The sequence below is a fragment of the Protopterus annectens genome, chromosome 9.part0 (assembly GCF_019279795.1).
Source record: "Protopterus annectens isolate FY-2018-M chromosome 9.part0, PAN1.0, whole genome shotgun sequence".
Taxonomy (NCBI): domain Eukaryota; kingdom Metazoa; phylum Chordata; order Ceratodontiformes; family Protopteridae; genus Protopterus; species Protopterus annectens.
The window spans coordinates 1,889,507,312-1,889,527,243 of record NC_056743.1 but is presented as its reverse complement, the minus strand read 5'-3'; the positions used below and the strand labels follow the sequence as shown (position 1 = coordinate 1,889,527,243).

The following is a 19,932-nucleotide window of genomic DNA, read 5'->3' as shown; positions in this document are numbered from 1 at the left end:
TTATCAAGACTATGAGCATCACTCAGACCTTAAATCATCAGCCTTTCTAATCAGCATTTGTCATCGGTACTGCATGCTGGTTGAGCTGAATTCACAGCCTTATCACCATTAACGACATGTACTGTCTTCACTGAATGCAGTTCAGATGTTCCCACAAACATTTCCGTTTTATTCTGCTCCTTTCACATCTTGCTTCAGTACTTCATTACACTTTGTTTTACAGGCTCTTGTGAAGTGATTATAATGCCCTTATAAAAAGCCTGCATGGTGTACTTGTACTGAGCATTTTACATTGTACTTTTCCATGCCTGTAGCAACACTTTTTGTATAGGGTGTGGTTTCTGCCTGTTTATATTGTGACACCATTATAATTGGTCACATTATTTTTAACATTTTAACACCCCTTGAATTCATTCTACCCACTCCCAAATCTGTTTCATTTAATAGTCTGTTCTAACCTGATTATTGTTTTTCTACATATAGTGTTTTTTTCTTAATGAATGACCAGACAGGTTGCAAAACTCACAGTCCTGCTCTGTGTGATTTAATTCAGGTACATAAGCAGCCATGGCCTTTTGAACACTTTTATTTTCCAGTAAAAATGTACTTTGTTTTGATAAAATTATAGTAAGTTAGGTTAGCTTATGTAGCTCATTTTAAGTTAAAGTATTAACTGAAGGAAGTTACCAAGGTATTTCCTACTGTAATTGTGTCTTATGAATTTCTAACAAACGTGTATGTGTTTTTAGGTACTTATATGGAAAACCTGTCGATGGCAGTGCATACGTTCTGTTTGGAGTGAAAATGGATGATGAAAAGATAAGCATCCCGGAATCCCTGAAGAGAATCCCTGTAAGAAATTGCTGTGTATAAAGTGATTAATTTAAAAAAGATTTTCTCAGATGTTATTTATGATTATGGGACTGATGCTTTTGTCACAGATCACTGAATTGTAGGAAACATGACTACACCATTAATTAGATAATTATTGCATTTGTAAATATTTTGTTAATTTAGGTTTTATTGGCCTGCATGCAAGATATAAAGACAAACGAAGAAAAATTCATAAAGTGTGTGTATGCTTCCTGTTTCAGATTGAAGATGGAGAAGGAACAGTGGAGTTAACCAGAGCCATGATTACAGGAAAGTTCCCGAATATAACGGAACTTATAGGGCACTCGATCTATGTCGCCGTTACAGTTCTGACAAATGCAGGTACGCAGTTCATTGTGAGATACATTTTATATTGCATCATCCAGACTGATGCCTCAAATGGCTGATTACTGCAGGTGCATTAGTTTTAGACCTAGAAAGTACAACCCTACACAATATGCTTATCCAGTGTGCTCGCTAGTGCGTACTCATGTGTGCGTGTGTGTGTGTGTGTGTGTGTGTGTGTGTGTGTGTGTGTGTGTGTGTGTGTGTGTGTGTGTGTGTGTGTGTGTGCATTGAGATGTATTGGGAGCACAAGATACTGACACTGGGAAAATGTAGAGTTCTGAGTGCATTTACCATGTATACATTCCAGGCAAAAGACTTGGTATCCAAATTAACCTCTTTCTGTGTTAACATTGTGAAACATCTCTGGCAGCACCTTGAGTGTAATGTATGTATACCTAAATATACCATTACCATAGCTTTAATTTCATTACTCTTTACTACACATACACTTAGGCTAATTTTTTACTAAGCTACACTACATATACACATAGACCTGGTTCAAACCTACCTGCTGTTTCCACACTTTACTGATTGTTTTTTTTCTGAGCCACACAAAAGTCTTTGTGTGTTCCCGCTCCGTTCGCCCTTCGGGCTCACTCCACTCTCCTCCCTGCCCCCAAATACCACCCGCCCCTAGCACCTCTACATTTATCCCCCTCAAGGACACACCCCTCTTTCTTTACAACCAATCATAGCCTATACTCCGCCCTACCCCCTCCCACCTCTACTACCTTCAAATGTATTTCCCTCAAAGACACACCCCTCTTTTGTCACAACCAATCATATACTATACTCATCCCCACCCCCTTCTATATAGTTTCCCTCTCCCACTCCCTGACCAACCTTCCCTTAATACACTCACTGACATCCTTTCTATATAGCTTCCCTCTCCCACTCCCTGACCAACCTTCCCTTAATACACTCACTGACATCCCTGCACAGGCCCTCGTAACATGTCTAATCATATTCAACCTTTGCTTTTACTAACTTTCCTAACTACTCTCACCTCTACCTATCTCTTAACCTTCTATGAACAACCCCTATCCTTTACTCTTATAATCCCAAGCAGACATACCCAAACATCTCCCCCAGCCTTATCTATAAGCTTTCTCAATACCATCCACAAAACCTCCTACCTTCAACCTAAATACCACCGCCTTTCTCACATTAAATACTTTATCTACAGCCTTAAAAAACTTCCTAACTACTACTGCAACCCCCTCAACTCTTCAACCCTATATTATTCTGCTCATTAATAGATGGATGGAGATATCCACCCCAACCCTGGTCCAAACCCATCCCCAATTCCCACTAAAGGTCACCCATTCAAAAGAAACCCAACACTATCTACTAAACCCCCCAAATCATTATCAATTGCCCAACTAAATATACGAAGCATTTGTAATAAAATACCACAAATTCATGCCCTTCTAGATGTCCAACAGTTCGATATTCTCTGTCTAACTGAAACATGGCTCAAACCTACAATAAAAGACAATGAGATTACTCCCCCAGGCTACAACATCCTAAGACAAGACCGCTTAAACAAAAAAGGTGGTGGGGTTGCTATAGTCTATAAAACTGGACTGCAGATAAGTAAAACAAATCATAACCTTCCATCTGACACTAGTGTTGAAATAATTATTACAAAACTGCAACTCAACCCACAGAAAACATTAAATATTATCTGTACCTATCTTCCCCCAGGTAAAAATCCAACCATATTAGAAGACCTATTAAACTGGCTCTCATTAAATTACCCCCAAGAAACAATACTCTTAGGGGATTTTAACATTGACTGGAACTTATGTAAACATACTAATCCATCCACCCTTATTAACCTGCATGGATTCTCTCAAATAATCAACTCTCCAACTAGAATAAACAAACCTAATAATAAAGAAAGTATACTTGACTGGATATTAACAAATAGTCCTCAGCAAAAATATACAACAGGAACTCTCCCAGATGACCTCAGTGATCACTCCCTAGCGTACATTATTAGGCATAAAACTAGTACTATTGTCCCCATCCAAGTCAGATCATTCCGTAGTAAGAAATATTTTGACCTCAATCAGTTTCAAAATGAACTCATGCTAGTCAACTGGTCACCTCTTAAATCTCTCCCAATAGATGAAGCTGTTAGTTATTTTAATAATACTTTTCTCACTATCCTTGAACATCATGCCCCAATGCGTTCTATGTGTGTCAAATCTAAAACAGCCCAATGGCTCTCAAATAATACTAAAAAACTAATCCTAAGTAGGAATAAAGCCTGGGCTAAATGGCGAACCACAAAAAGCTTAACTGATAATGTCACTTTTAGACAACAGAGAAATATGACAAAAAAAGCCATCATACAGGATAAAAAGAACTTCTATACTCAGCTTCAGCAATATTCTCTTCACCATCCACATAAATTTTGGACCTCTATCAATAAACTGTTATCCCCTGGTAAAGTTGCCACACCAAACCCATCTGGCTCTAATCCCAACTGCCCCTTACAGACAGCTAATGCCTTTAACACTTTCTTCACTTCATCCATACTAAAGCTAGCTAATCAACAAAGCCCAGATACCTCCAAACTATTTACACCTAGCTCTATTCCCCCCCCCCATTTCACCTTAAACCCATACCCACTTCTCATATACTGTCCTTACTTCATAAACTAAAACCTTCGACCCCCTCTGCCGACAGATTACCAGCAGAATACCTCCAACTAGGTGCAAATGCCTTAGCATACCCCATCTCTATACTTATTAACAGAACAATAAAAGAAAGTACAATTCCATCAGTCTGGAAAATCTCTTATATTATCCCTCTTTTCAAAGGAGGTGACTCTACTGAGTATTCTAACTACTGCCCTATAGCGTTACTATCTCCTCTTGCAAAAATAATGGAGAAATGTATCCACAAACAGTTACTAAATCACCTACTAAACTATAATCTCCTGGCTAATTGCCAACATGGGTTTCGACCATACCATAGTACTAGCACAGCCTTACTATCCTTCATCGACTCAATTAACAAAAACCGAAACAATAATACTCCTTCTTCGGCATTCTTCGTAGACCTGTCAAAAGCCTTTGACATGGTCAATCACCAACTTCTTCTCCAGCGTTTAAAGTCTTTCTCTCTAGATAATCCTGCCTTAAGCTGGTTCACATCCTATCTAGACAACCGAAAACAGGCAGTTCTATGGGACAACCAACTCTCTGATCTCCCTCAGGGCTCTATTTTAGGTCCTCTATTCTTCTCCATTTTCATTAATGAACTTCATTTAGCTACTCCACTAACAACTTGCATTCAATATGCAGATGACACTACCATCATTTGCTCAGCCTCAACGCAGACAGAACTTCACTCTCTCACACAAAAAACCTTCACAACTATAGAGCAATGGTTCTCTAATCACTGTCTTCTCCTCAACCCCAAGAAAACCAAACTCTTGCTCTTTCCACCCACCCACTTGTCTTCCTCTATCCATTTTACACTTACATCCAATAATGGAACCATTATCTCTCCTGATCAAACAACAAAACTCTTGGGTATCACTATTGACAATCAATTAAAATTTGACAATCATATTAATCTTACAATAAAATCTACCAACAGAAAACTTGGCTCTCTCTACAGAATCATATCTTTTCTTACTTCTGAAGCCAGAACTACAATAGCTAGAACCCACTTAATCTCACCCCTATTATATGCTTCCTCCATATACACAAATCTTTCTAAGCATAATCTTAACAAACTTGCTACATCATATAATAACATTGCCAGATTTGCAACTGCCTCTCCATATAGAACTCATCATTGTTTAAATCTTAAAAAACTTGGTTGGCTGGAACTACCCCACCTTATACAATACTATCAACTCACTATTGCCCATAATGCCCTACATCACCCCGACAACACTCCAATACTCTACACCCTCATAACACCCTATAACAACCAGAGGTACCTATGCTCCACTAACAAAATACTCGTCCAAATCTCCCTATCTAAAAACTCAGCAGGTGACTCCACATTTTCTAACTCAGTTGGCAAACTATGGAACAAGCTACCACAAGACCTCACAACCCTAACTTCACTCTCCCTATTTCAAACTAAACTAAAATTCTTCCTAAATAACCATTGGCTATGTTCATGTAATAACCCTGGTTAGCTATCTCTTTTTTTCCTTTTTTATCCGATTCCTTAACAACCTTTCTCTTTCTTCTTATCTACAAACTCTCACAGAGTATTTAATGTTCATCATCTTTTCTTTTTTTTACCATCCTAATGATATAGATTGTACTCAAAAGTCTATACAACCTGTTTGCAGGTTTATTGCATATGTTTTTTTCCTATTATTGTATATTCATGTATATCTTGATATTGTTAAGTAGTATGTAGTGGAGCTTTTCTCCCCGGGCCTCCACTGAAAATGGACATGTATCCAGTTGGACTAGCCCGGTAAACAAATGTAAAATAAATAAATAAAATAAATAAACATGCCTGAATGTACCATGATTATGGGCATGCCTACAAATACTTCATTGTGCAGTAAACCTTGAGAATGAGTGTACCTAAATGTATGACTACACCTTAAGTATTGATCTACCTACATATCTGAGTGTAGTCATACCTACATAAAAGTGAGTGCAACCTGAGTGAAGGTGTACCTACAGCTACTTGACTGAACCCTGAGTATTAACGCACTCATATATACTTCAATGCACCCTAAGCATGGACGTGCGTACTTGTACCTTAGTACAGCACGAGTATGTGCATACCAACATATACCCGAGTGCACCCTGAGTAAGAGTGTGCCTACATATATATGTGTACCCTGAGTGATAATATGCTAATACATATGTGAATAAACCTTACACATGGGTAAAACTTTGTGTACTTGAGTATTTGCATACCAACATATTTGAGTATACCCTAAGTATGTGCATACCTATTTTTACCTGAGCTCACTTTAAGAAACAAAGTAGCTACATCTTTTGCCAAAAATGTTATTCCTAGCATGCATTTTGTAGATATTATCATATTCAGTGGTTGGGGGGTTATGAAGAGTATACTGTGACACATTTGAGTTAATAGTATTCAAAAAATTCACAATTATAAGTCACAACCAATTCATATAGTGACCTCGTGAATGTCCACCACCATCTATGGCAGTTACTGGGCAAGGGGGAAAAAGAGAAATAAACTGCCAGGCCTTTTTTCTGTCTCACTCTCTCTCTCTCTCTTTGTCTCTTTTCTCCCTCATATTGAAACACACACACACGCACACAGATGCGCACATGCACATGCACACACACACACACACACACACACACACACACACACACACACACACACACACACACACACACTCTCTCTCTCTAACAGACAATTTAGATGGCATCAGTTGACCTACTGCATGTCTTTGGAATGCAGAATGACAGCAAAGTACCCAGAGAAACCCCACACAAACAGAGGGAGGACATGCAGTGTCCATGCAGAAAGCACTCCAGCTAAGAGCCAAAGCAGAAGACCTCTTGCTGTGAGGCAGTAATGCTGTCCACTATGTCATTGTGCCACAAATGGAGGTCTCCACCCTTCCATAAATAAAAGAATATCAACTTTTATTTTTATTGACATGTTGTTGTATTGTGCTTGTTTTATACTTTGTTACTTGTTTAAGATTTTGTTTCGGTTTCCTGTGTCTTTGATAGTGTTTTATTCTAACTAGATGATTCATTAATTTCATGTTCCAAAAGTGAATTAACTCTTTATTCTTCCAGAACTCCTGAAGTCTCACCTTGCCAGAATGAGAATAACCTGTTGTGCTTCCCTGTATTTCCTTGTTATCTCTTGTTTATTTTTAATGACTTCACCATGTCTTTTATACTTGGTAATATAAGTTTTTGTTTCGGATGCTCTGCTCTTTTATATATGTTTTTAAGCATGTTTGATAAAAATATCTGTATTATTCTTGAGACTCAGATTCAAAAATCCTTTTCAAGTTAATCAGAAATGTTTATTACTGCAGTATCATCTATTAAGTGGAACTGCCTAAAAATCCTCCTGTTAGACGATGCTGTAACTGAATTCAATACTTTTCTAAGTATCCTAAACAACCTTGCACCTCCTAGAAGGAAGAGACCGAACATAAATAATATAATTTGGCTATTCAAACTGAGTAGAATGCTAATGAAGGATAGAGAAAAAGCATAGTAAGGCTAACAAAAATATAAAACACCTCCGTATCTTGAACACTTCAGAATGCTTTGCAATCGTACTAAAAAGTAAATAATTGGAGACAAAAACAATACTATAATAACTTTCAAAATGATACTAAACACAACTGTAAAAAATTTTGGGCATCCATTAAAGAAATCTTACATCCCAGCCAAAAATTCAGTCCAAACCCCTTTCCTGATAACTGACCACTAAAAACTGCAAATCAATGCAACTCTTATTTTTACATAGTACAGCATCTCTAACCAAGGATTCCCGAACATCAAATCCCAATCCTGCCCAGCAGCCACACATCACCACATCCACTTTCACCTTCATACCTGTGCTCACAGCCTATATAAAGCTACTCTTAAACCACACTCTTCTTCAGGTGATGACCTTCCAAGTGAGTACCTAACAATACCAGCCAATAGCATTGCTTACCCTGCCTCAATCCTTATAGATAGGTCAGTCCAGGAATCCCACGTTCCCACTCTCTGGAAAGAAGTCACACAGTATCCCTCTGCACCAAGGAGGAAATTCAACAGCCATTAATAACTTTACACCTGGAGCAATTGTATCTTCCTTTGTCAAAATACTTGAAACATGTACTCAAAAACAATTGCTAAACTATCTCCTGAAGGAAGAATTCCTATCCCCTACACAACATGGCTTCTGCCCTTCCCATAGTACTAACACTGCACTTCAAACCTGTATAGATGCTGTCACTAAAGCTAGAGATGATAGGTTCATAGGTTTGCACTAGGCTAACAGCCCTGGAGCCTATATAAGCCTAGTCCTATTGGCAAACTAGTCTCCTCCTTATTTCTAGACTTGTCTAAATCCTTTGAATCAGTTTATCACAGCAAACATCTTCTTCAAATGTCCTCACTAGGTCTCTCTCAGCTCACCCTTCTGTGGTTCAAAAGCTACCTGTCCAATAGGTATCAGTCAGGAAAATGTCACTCTAGTCTCTCTCCTTACCGCCTAGTTACCACAGGTGTACCACAAGGCTCTATCCGTGGTCCCCTCCTCTTTAACATTTTCACCAGCACTCTGTATATTTCTACACAACAGGCCACCCTAATACAATTCACAGATGATTTCGCTCTCATTTGCACATCTGACAATGTGGTGCACCTCCAGAAAATTACTCAGGAAGCTTTAGCAGCTACTGAAACATGACTTTATGACTCACAACTCGTGCTCAACCCAAAAAAGACCAAACTACTAGTTTCTTCCCTAAATCCTTCTCTCGTGAAAAAATGAAATTTAAAGTCCTCTCTCTTGATAATACAACCATTAAGGTCACTTCTCATAACAAATCATTAGGTGTGATAGTGGATGATAATCTTACATTCGACCTGCATATACAAAATTGCATAAAAAAACTCATCAAAATCTAGGAATGCTTTACAGAGCCAAAAACTGTCTTTCAGATGCAACTAAAACCGTACTTTCCACTAGTTATCTCTTCCCAACTTTTTTATGGTGCTCCATTCATTAGTAACCTTCAGGCTTCACAAACATGAAAACTTGAACAATGCTATAACAAATTTGCTAAATTTGTATAACATACCCAGTTCAGAACCCACCAATGTATAGCACTGAAAAGCCTAAATTAGTTAGAACTGCCACATCAACTAACATATACACAACGTCTTACCACCTATAAAATTATCCAGCATCCTTCTGCCTGTCCAGCATTAAAAAACATTCAACACAAGTATGCTCCTAGTCAGTTATTGAGATCCAGTGAACAAAAACTCCTGTCTGTCTATAAACCTAGCAAATCTGCTGGGCATTGTCTGTACTTGTATAAGGTTGCTAAAGCCTGGAACTCCTTACCTGTATCCACCAGGTCTATATCCACCATCCCAGCTTTCAAAACAACTAGGAAAGACTTCCTAGCTAAACTCTGGCTTTCTTGCTCAAAACCAGGATAACCTACATCCCTAAATGTGAACACGTACCTTTTCTTTCCTTACACCTCCTTACTCTCCCTTCTACACTTACTTCCTTACTGCTATCTACTTCTCTTCTCTGATTTTTTTCTCCAAATATCCCATAAGCCTGCTTTTCTTCACTTCATATTGCAGTTCCTATTTGTATTACATGAACTTACCTTTAAGTCCTCTAGAAACTATCTAAAATTTCTCTAAATATTAAATGATTGTCATAAGGATAAGGCGTGTGGAGAGTTGTATGAAAGGCCAGACACTAAGGAGAGAGAAAAGGACCTGTACCGATTGGCTAGACAGAGGGACCGAGCTAGGAAAGATGTGCAGCAGGTAAAGGTGATAAAGGACAGTGAGGGAAACGTACTCACAAGCAAGGGGAGTGTGTTGAGCAGATGGAAAGAGTACTTTGAGGAGCTGATGAATGAAGAGAATGAGAGGGAGAGAAGGTTGGATGATGTGGGGATAGTGAATCAGGAAATGGAATGGTTTAGCAAGCAGGAAGTAAGGATAGCTATGAAGAGGATGAAGAATGGAAAGGCTATTGGTCCACATGACATACCTGTGGAAGCATGGAACTGTTTAGGAGAGATAGCAGTGGAGGTTTTAACCAGATTGTTTAACAAAATCTTGGAAAGTGAGAGGATGCATGAGAACTGGAGAAGACATGTTTTGGTACTAATTTTTAAGAATAAGGGTGATTGTTAAGAGCTGTAGCAACTATAGAGGGATAAAATTGATTAGCCACAGCATGAAGTTATGGGAAAGAGTAGTGGAAGCTAGGTTAAGAAGGGAAGTGATGATTAGTGATCAGCAGTATGGTTTCATGCCATAGCTGAGAGCGTTGATGGAGAAGTACAGAGAGGGTCAGAAGGAGTTGCATTGTCTTTGTGGATTTAGAGAAAGCATATGACAGGGTGCATAGAGAGGAGTTGTGGTATTGTATGAGGAAGTTGGGAGTGTCAAAGAAGTATGTAAGAGTGGTACAGGATATGCACAAGGGTAGTATGACAGCGGTGAGGTCTGTGGTGGGAGCAATGGATGCGTTTAAGGTGGAGGTGGGATTACATCAAGGATCAGCTCTGAGCTCTTTTTTATTTGCAATGGTGATGGACAGGTTGACAGACAAGATCAGACAGGAATCCCCGTGGACTATGATGTTTGCAGATGACATTGTGATCTTTAGTGAGAGTAGGGAACAGGTGGAGGAGACCCTGGAGAGGTGGAGATATGCTCTAGAGAGAAGAGGAATGAAGGTCAGCAGGACTAAGACAGAATATATGTGTGTGAATGAGAGGGAGGATAGAGGAACGGTGAGGATGCAGGAAGTAGAGGTGGTGAAGGTGAATGAGTTTAAGTACTTGGGATCAACAGTTCAGAGTAATGGTGAGTGTGGAAGAGAGGTGAAAAAGAGAGTACAGGCAGGATGGAGTGGGTGGAGAAGAGTGTCAGGAGTGATTTGCAACAGACGAGTACCAGTAAGAGTGAAAGGGAAGGTCTACAAGAGGGTAGTGAGATCAGCTCTGTTACACGGGATGGAGACAGTGGCATTCACAAAAAGGCAGGAGTCAGAGCTTGACGTGGCAGATTTGAATATGTTAAGATTTGCACTGGGTGTGACGAGGATGGACAGGATTAAGAATAAGTATATTAGAGGGTCAGCCCAGGTTGGAAGGTTTGGAGACAAAGCCAGAGAGGAACGATTACATTGGTTTGGACATGTGCTGAGGAGGGATGCTGGGTATATTGGGAAAAGGATGCTAAGGATGAAGCTGCCAGGTAACAGGAAAAGAGGAAGGCCTAAGATAAGGTTTATGGATGTGGTGAGAGAGGACATGCAGGTGGTTGGTGTGAGAGCAAGATGCAGAGGATAGGAAGAAATGGAAACAGTTGATCTGCTGTGGTGACCCCTAACGGGAACAGCCGAAAGAAGAAGAAGAGTATGGTTTCATGTCAGGAAAGAGCACTACAGATGTGATGTTTGCTCTGCGGATGTTGATGGAGAAGTATAAAGAAGGTCAAAAGGAGCTGTGTCTTTGGGGAATTAGAGAAAGCATATGACAGGGTGCCTAGAGAGGTGTTTTGGTATTGTATGAGGAAGTTGGGAGTGGCAAAGAGAATTATGTAAGAGTGGTACAGGATATGTACGAGGGTAGTGTGACAGTGGTGAGGTCTGCAGTAGGAGTGATGGATGCGTTTAAGGTTCACAGGTTCATAGGTTCATAGGTAGGTACTAGGCTATCTGTCCGAAGGCATTTATAAGCCTAGCCAGAATGTGTTAGCTTCTGCCACCCCCTTAGATTAGTTCCTTGTGCCTCTGTCTAGCAGAGCCATTGAAGTGATCCCCAGGGTAAACTTTCTGTTTCCCATCCACTTGTCAAGGTTTCTTTTGAAGAGTGTTAGCAAGGAGCTCTGCCTAATATAGATTGGGATCTTATTCCAAAGCATGGAAAGTCTGGGACAGGAATCTATCCCTCCAGCACGTCCTATTTATTGTTGTGGTGAGGCTTAGGTCCCTAGAGCATGTGGCTCAAGGAAATAAGGTTTTCTTTAGGTGGAGCATGTCCATCAATTCTGGGTTGGACATGGCCTTGTATGTCAGGCAGAGATCACCTCTGAGTAGGCTGTATGTGACTGAGTGCAGCTGTAGTTTCCTCAGTGTAGCTGCATAGGGCATCTGTTTGAGGCCAGTGATCCTCTTGGTGAGGTACTTTTGTGGTCTTTTCTGCTGCTGCAGTTGTCTTGTAAGGTACATCCAAATGGGGCATTGTACTCTATTATGGGTCTGATGAGTGATGAGTAGAGGGGTACAATGACCTCTTTTGATCTGGATGTGAAACCTTTTGTGATTAGGTAGGCCACGTAGAAGGATTTTCTAACCACTTTGGCAATGTGATTATCAAAGGTGAGATTATTATCTACTTGGGTCCCTAGATCCCTCATTACATATTCCGTATTTAGGGGAATACCACCTATGTGATAGTTTCTGGGTACTTTGTTTTTTCCAAAGGGGATGACTATGCACTTTTTGGCATTTAGCTTGAGGCCATAATTTTATCACCAGGTATCCGTCTCAGTGAGAACCTTTTGAAGGATGTCTGTGTCAGCCAGAGAGTCAATTATAGCCCCTAGTTTGCAGTCGTCTGTGAATGTGGTCAGCCATAGTCCTCCTATGCTTGCCTGTACCTCTGAGAAGTATATGCCGAACAGGAAGGGTCCTAAGACTGAGCCCTGGGGAACACCACTTGTAATCGGTTTAGAATTGGACCTAGCTCCTGCAACTCTCACCATGTGGGTTCTATCCGTGAGCCAGTTGGCAACCCATCTTGTGATGTAGGGGTTAATGTTCAGGCTGGTGAGCTTGTCTATAATACCAGAATGGGGAATGGTGTCGAAGGCCTTAGTGAGGTCTAGGTAGGCTGTGTGTACCACCTTTCCCTCATCTATAGCCTTGGTAACTGTTTCAGAGAAGTCCACCATGTTTAGGAGGCATGATCTGCCCTTAACAAAGCCGACCTGGGTAGGGTCCAGTGTTTGGAGGTTCCCAATGTCTCTGTTAATGAGTTCCATGATGATGTGCTCCATAATCTTGCAGACCAAGCTAGTCAGGCTTATAGGGCAATAGTTCCCTGGGTCTGTTGTGGCTCTACCTTTGTGGAGTGGAATAACTATTGCTGTGTGCCACTCTATGGGTACGTAGCCTGTGGAGAGGCTGAGTTTGAACAGTGTGTTTAGGTGAGGGGTTAGTTCATCTTTGAGCACATGTAGGACACAGCCTGGGACACCATCCAGTCCCGTTGATGCTGTGTTTTTGGCTTTGGAGAGGACTGTTTTAACCTGAGTGTCTGTGATTTCAGGGACTCTACATTCTTCTGGTATGGTTATGGGTCCTTTTGGGGTGAGAGGGGGGTGAAGTTTGCACTGAACCTGTCTGCCAGGAAGTTGGCAATATCACTCAGTTCAGTGTATTTTGTGCCATTCGGCACTAACTCTGAGCAGATCTGAGCATTGCCACTTAGAGACTTGACATAGCTAAAGAATGCCTTGTGGTTATCTTTGGAGTCTTTGGAAATTTTTCTTTCGAAGCTCACTTTGGATGATTTTATGAGGGATCGTAGTTTCTTGCTGATACTGATCAGGGATGTCTTCTCCTTCTTGGGATTTTACTCTTTTTTTGTACAGTTTCCTCCTTCTATCGTATAGCTTGTTTATGACAGTTATGGCAATAGTCCACCAGACTGGTTTCCTTTTCTTGGAGGAGTGAGTCTTGATTCTGCTTGGGATGGCATGATCCACGCATTCTTGTAGGTGCCCGTAAAATGCATTAGTAAAGCATTTTACAGTTTGGACAGCGTTATCCTTCAGCATGGGGACTTTGAAACGTTCCACCTCAGTCTTAAGTAACGTGAAGTTTGCTTTTGAAAAGCTTATCATGGTGGTTTTATTGTCCAGGGTTAGGGGTGGAATGTTTATATCCAAAGTGATTTGTTTATGGTCAGATCTAACCAGCAAGGGGTTGACCTCTGGTGTGGAACACCGGTCGCCCATGTTGGTGATGACCAGGTCCAATATGTTGTCACCTCTGGTGGGAGTGTTGACCAGTTGAACCAGGGTGTTTGAGTTTATAAATTCTAGGAAATGTTGGGCAAGGGAGTTAATACTTGAGTAATTCTGCTAGTTAATGTTTGGGTAATTGAAATCACCCAATATTAGGGTGTTTGGCAGGACCTTTATGTTTCCCAGTGGTTCCAAAAATGCAGAATGGGGGTCCTGGGACATGGTGGGTGATCTGTAGCAAGCTACAATTTGAATTGCAGTTTTGTCCATTATTAATTGAACGTGGATTATCTCTAAAGCAACGTGCTGTGCCACTAACCTGGAGGTGTGGGTATCCTTGATGAATATGGATATGCCCCCATCTTTTGTATTTTGGTTTGGGTTCTGTGGCTGAAATGTATGGTATGAGATGTAGCCTGGTAGTGCTGGGGTGCTCTCTGGAGCCTTAAACTAGGTTTCTGTTACTGCACATATATAAATTTTCTCCATACCGAGGAGTACCTCGAGTGCATGCATTTTGAGGTTTTAGACTTCTGGTATTGAGTAGCATTACTCTCAGTTTTTTGTTACTTGTGCTATTTATGGTGGTGGGTTTGTCTTTTGAGCCTTGCCTAAAAAAGGCACTAAGGGGGTGGCAAGAGCCTTGGACATTATCTGAAAGCCTAAGGGGGACAGGTGCAAGCCATCTCTAGTGAATCAGTGTGGCTTGTCGTGCATGTCATCCCAGGCGGACAGACACTGGATCCCCTTTGAATGGCACAAGAAACTTAGCCAATTGTTGAAATCGAGAATTTTTTTCTTTATACCATGGTATCATTCTTGGTAAGGGCAGGAGGCTACTCAGGGTCAGGGTCATACCGACCTGGGCTAAATGATGAGAATCTATTTATATACTAAAATATAATACATTATTTCCTCATGGTCTAAATATGGAGATTAATTGGAAATATGTGATATAATATATTTGTGTATTTTTGCATGTTTATTTTGTATGGGTTTCTTTCAGGAGAGAGTGTAGTCTCTTTAAATATGTAATTGTTTAATTGATTAATTGTTATTATTGATTTGTCTTTAGTATATAAGGGAATGCAATTTTACCATGAATTATGTGCTTGTTGAAGGCTGTGGTGGCCGAGGTGCTAAGACATGTATTTGAAATAAATAAATTATGTGGAATCACTGTTGTTTTTCTACTTTTAGTCTTTTTTAAGACTTCTTTGCTGTTCATTGGTTATTTGGTTACTTTTTCGTGCTATGGCATCTGATTCCATGTTAGACATTCCCAGGGTGTTTCGAGATGACTTCAACTCTGCTCCCAGTGGTGTTTCTACCCCTCCAGTTCCTGGTGGTTTGGGATTTCAAGGTGCATTGGGTAATCCTTCACAAAGAACTTTGGATAATTTTCTTTTATTGGGAGCATCTAACATAGCTTCCGGTTCCAGTTTGCCAAATAATGGTGTGTCTAATGTTACTGCTGTTACCCAACAAGGATGTGTTCCTGCTTCTGCTTTAAAAGTGGACTCTATTACAACAGTATTACCAGCTGCTTTACCGGGAACACCTGCTACAGGCATTAGAACTTCAGTACCGGAATATTGCCCTCTTCAGTTTATGAAAGAGAGACAACGCAAGTTTCTCAATCCCTTTGAAAGTCTGGGAGACTCTGCTACTGGTATGTTTCTATTCAGGATAATGTAGATAATTTTGAGAAACTTATTTTTCATGAGACATGTTGCCATTTTAATTTGTTAGGTTTGAATAGATATATTGAACTTGACATTGCCCCGAGAGGGCCGAGAGCATTCAAAAGCCCAGCAACACCATTTGATTCTTCAGATGCTATGGATATTGTATTTAAAGATAGATGGCTTGCAGCTGCTCATTCCTGTGATTCGGATGGGTAAAGATATTGGTAGAGAGAGAGCGCTTGTTTCAAACCAAAGTGCAACGTGAATTACACGATATGCACTCTAATTTGCTGAATGTCATAGGTGCACTTAAGATCAATGACATCTTAAGATCAATGACATTTTTTCAAATTTGAAAGATAAATTAAACAAGTTTGAAAATGAACTAGTTCATACTAGATCTACGAAAATTAAGAGAGATATACGAGATTATAATAACGGGCAAGCTTTCCTGTGGAAAAATTCATATAACCCACGCTTTAACCAGATGGGACAGAAAAACAATCGTAGTAAAAAACAATTATCTGCTTCTTTTGCCTCATCAGAAGGAGTTGGTTTTACTACTGACTCTGAAGGGGATAATTTAGAATTTCCTCCCCTGCCAGATGCGCAAAATCCACAGGCTCATAAACAGCGCTTTCCGGCCAACACAGATAATAACAAAAGAGGCAATAAGAAAAAAGGAACTAGTGTGGGTTCTCCATCGGGTGAAGGAACCTAAACAGAGCTCAAAACGTAGTAGATGGAAATAGTACATCTTTGACTTCTTTTGAAATGAACAGTTCTAATGTTGTTAACTTGTCTGGTTTTTCATTGTCAGCAGAAGAAATCTCTGTTTTACAGCTAGGCTTGAAATTTGTACCATCAGTTATTCCTAGAAATCATGTTATTAAACAAGAAGCATTTTGATTTATTAGGAAATTACACTTTAAAACATTTCTTTATAAGAAGTAACAATTGTAATTTTGATAACAATGAAAATTGTAGCTTTGATAGTGATTTAAGCAATGACAGTTTTTTCTCTTGTACTTCAAATAGTGATGATTTTGCAGTACCTAATGTTTACACCCTGTTAAATACTGATGATATTAAGTGCCATAGTAAGTTTATTCCTCCATATATTAATGGAACTATTATTCAATTTTCTGAAATGTTATATTTTTCTTTACAACAACTAGTAGACACTTATGATAGTAATACTATTTATTTTAATATGACAAAAATGAATGGCTTTCTTTGCAAAAAATAAAGAATAGGAATGATCTGATTATTAAACCCTCTGATAAGGGTAATAAAATTGTGTTACTTCATTATACTCAATTTTATCAAATGTGTATGGACCACCTTAATGATAAGTCAACCTATCAAAGCTGTGGTTATAAGGACTATATAGAAGCTATTAAACAATTTACTATTTTGGTTGACAAAGGTGTTCGGCTAGGTTACTTTTGCAAAAAAGATTTTAACACTAAGCTTTGTACAGAGAATTGCCAATTGGCTACTTTTACTGTCTTCCTAAGCTACACAAAAATCTATATAACCCTTCAGGTCGACCTATTGTGGCAGCTACTAATTATTTTTTACAAAATGTAGGGCAAATTATACATAAATGTCTGTTACCTTTTGTAGAAAAATTAGATTCTTATATTAAAAATTCTTTTGATTTTATTAGTAAAATTGCACACATAACCTGGACTCAAGATATGTTTTGGATTTGTCTCGATGTAGTTAGTTTATATACAAATATTAGTTTCATAGTTTCATAGTATAGTACTAGGCTATCTGCCCTGGGGCATTTGTAAGCCTAGCCATAGTGATGTGGCTTTTGCTACCCCATGAAATGGTACAAAAATGTACAGAATAAATCTAGAATACTGTGCCTCTGTCTAGTAGTGACACAGTGAAGGTCCCCTTATATAATAGAATTAGTTTACTGTGCCCCTGTCTAGCAGTGACACAGATGTGACCCCTGGGGTAAACTTACGATCTCCCATCCACTCATCAAGATTTCTCTTGAAGGGAGTCAGTGAGGGGCTCTGCCTAATACGAACTGGGATCCTGTTCCAAAGCATGGGAAGCCTCTGAGTTATGAATCTATCCCTCCAGCATGTCCTATTCATACTTGTGCCGAGGTTTAAGTCTTTAGCTCTCGTGGTCCTGATGGATTTGGATTTTTTGAGGTGGAGCATGTCCATCAGATCCTGATTGGACATGGCCTTGTACATCAGGCAGAGATCACCTCTGAGCAGGTGGTATGCTACTGAATAGAGCTGAAGTTTCTTTAGTCTGGCAGAATAAGACATATGTTGGAGACCCTAGATCCTTTTGGTGAGGTACTTTTGTGGTCTCTCCAGCTGTTGCAAGTGCCGGGTGAGGTACATACCAAATGGGGCATTGTACTCAATCATGGGTCTAATGAGGGAGGAATATAGGGGTACAATGACATCCTTGGATCTGGATGTGAAACCCTTCATGATGAGGTGTGCAAGGTAGAATGTTTTTCTAACCACTTTGGCAACGTGGGTGTCAAATGAGAGGTCGCTGTCTACTTGGGTCCCTAGGTCTCTGATTACTTTTTCCATACTCAGTGGGTTGCTGTCTATGTGATAATTTGTGGGTACTTTGTTTTTTCCAAAAGGGATGACTATACATTTTTTGGCATTTAGTTTAAGGCCGTGACTATGGCACCAGTTGTCCGTTTCAGTGAGGCCTTTTGTAGGATGTGTGTATCTGCTGGTGTATCGACTATGGCACCTAGTTTGCAGTCATCTGTGAACTTTGTCAGCCACAGCCCTCCCATGTTTGCTTTAACATCTGAGAAATAAATGCCGAACAAGAGGGGTCCCAGGACAGATCCCTGTGGGACACCACTTGTGACTGGCTTTGAGTCTGACATTGCTCCAGCGATTTTAACTTTATGGGTTCTGTCCTTTAGCCAGTTTGCAACCCATCTAGTGACATAAGGGTTTACTTTTAAGCTGTTTAGCTTATCTATGATGCCTGAGTGGGGTATTGTGTCGAAGGCCTTAGCCAAGTCCAGGTATGGTGTATGGACTGCTTTGCCCTCATCAATGGCTCTAGTGACTGTTTCGAAAAAGTCATCCAGGTTTAAAAGGCAGGATCTGCCCTTTACAAAGCCGAACTGGGTGGGGTCAAGCGTCTGTAGGTCCCCTATGTCTCCGTTTATGAGTTCCATAATGATTCTTTCCATAGCTTTGCAGACCAGGCTAGCCAAGCTTATGGGGCGGTAGTTCCCAGGGTCTGTAGAGGCACCCCCCTTGTGGAGTGGGACCACTGTTGCTGTACGCCAGTGTTCAGGTACATATCCCAAAGTAAGGCTAAGGTTAAATAGCATTTTTATGTGTGAGTTTAGCTCCTCTTGGAGTTCACGTAACATGCACCCCGGGATACCGTCAGGTCCCATTGATGCTGTGTTTTTTGCTTTGTTTAGGGTGGTTCTCACTTGGACATCTGAGATGACAGGGAGATTACATTCAGCTGGGATAAGTATTTCTTCTTTTGGGGGTGAAGGAGGCGAGAAATTTGCACTGAACCTGTCAGCCATAATGTTAGCAATATCTGTGGGTTCAGTGTATTTTTTGTTGTCTGTGAACCAACTCTGAGCATATCTGAGGGTTTCTGCCCAGGTTTCTAACATAGCTGAAGAAGGCTTTGTGGTTATCTTTAGTGTCCTTAGTGATTTTTCTCTCAAAGTTTGCCTTGGATGTTTTTATGAGAGAACGTAGTTTTCTGCTAATGTTGATCAGACATGTCTTCCCTCCATGGGATTTCGCTCTGACGTGCAGTAGCTTCCTTCTTTTGTTATACAATTTGTTTATGGCTGAGGTCCACCAGACATGATGCTTACATTTGGTGGAGAGGGACTTGGATTTGTTTGGGATTGCATGATCCATGCATTCTTGGAGATGTCCATAGAAAGCATTTGTGAAGGATTCGGCATTGTGGGATGTGGTATCCACTGGCACAGTGGGCTTAAAGGATACCATCTCAGTCTTAAGAAGAGTGAAGTCTGCTTTTGAGAAGTTTTTCACTGTGGTCTTTTGTGCTGGGAGGTGGGATATGTATATTCAGGGTGATTAGTTTGTGGTCAGATCTCACTAGTGAGGGGTATACTTCCAGTGTGGAGCATTTTGTCCCCATGTTTGTGATGATCAGGTCTAGTATATTATCTCCCCTAGTGGGAGAGGTGACTAGTTGTTCCAGTGCATTTGAATTTATGAATTCCAGGAACCTTTGGGCTAGGGTATTAGGGCTAGAATAATGTACCCAAT

General features: G+C 40.2%; 1 protein-coding gene across 1 annotated transcript in view; it reads left to right on the top strand.

The window, feature by feature from the left end:
- Window positions 1-753: 753 nt before the first annotated feature.
- LOC122812305 (venom factor-like) overlaps window positions 754-19,932 on the top strand; it is a 1,464,680-nt gene continuing 1,445,501 nt past the window's right edge. The window contains exons 1-2 of the mRNA XM_044084707.1: window positions 754-852; window positions 1,095-1,215. Of these exons, the coding sequence (XP_043940642.1) occupies window positions 805-852; window positions 1,095-1,215 (169 nt within the window). The 5' untranslated portion in view covers window positions 754-804. The remainder of the gene's footprint in view (window positions 853-1,094; window positions 1,216-19,932) is intronic.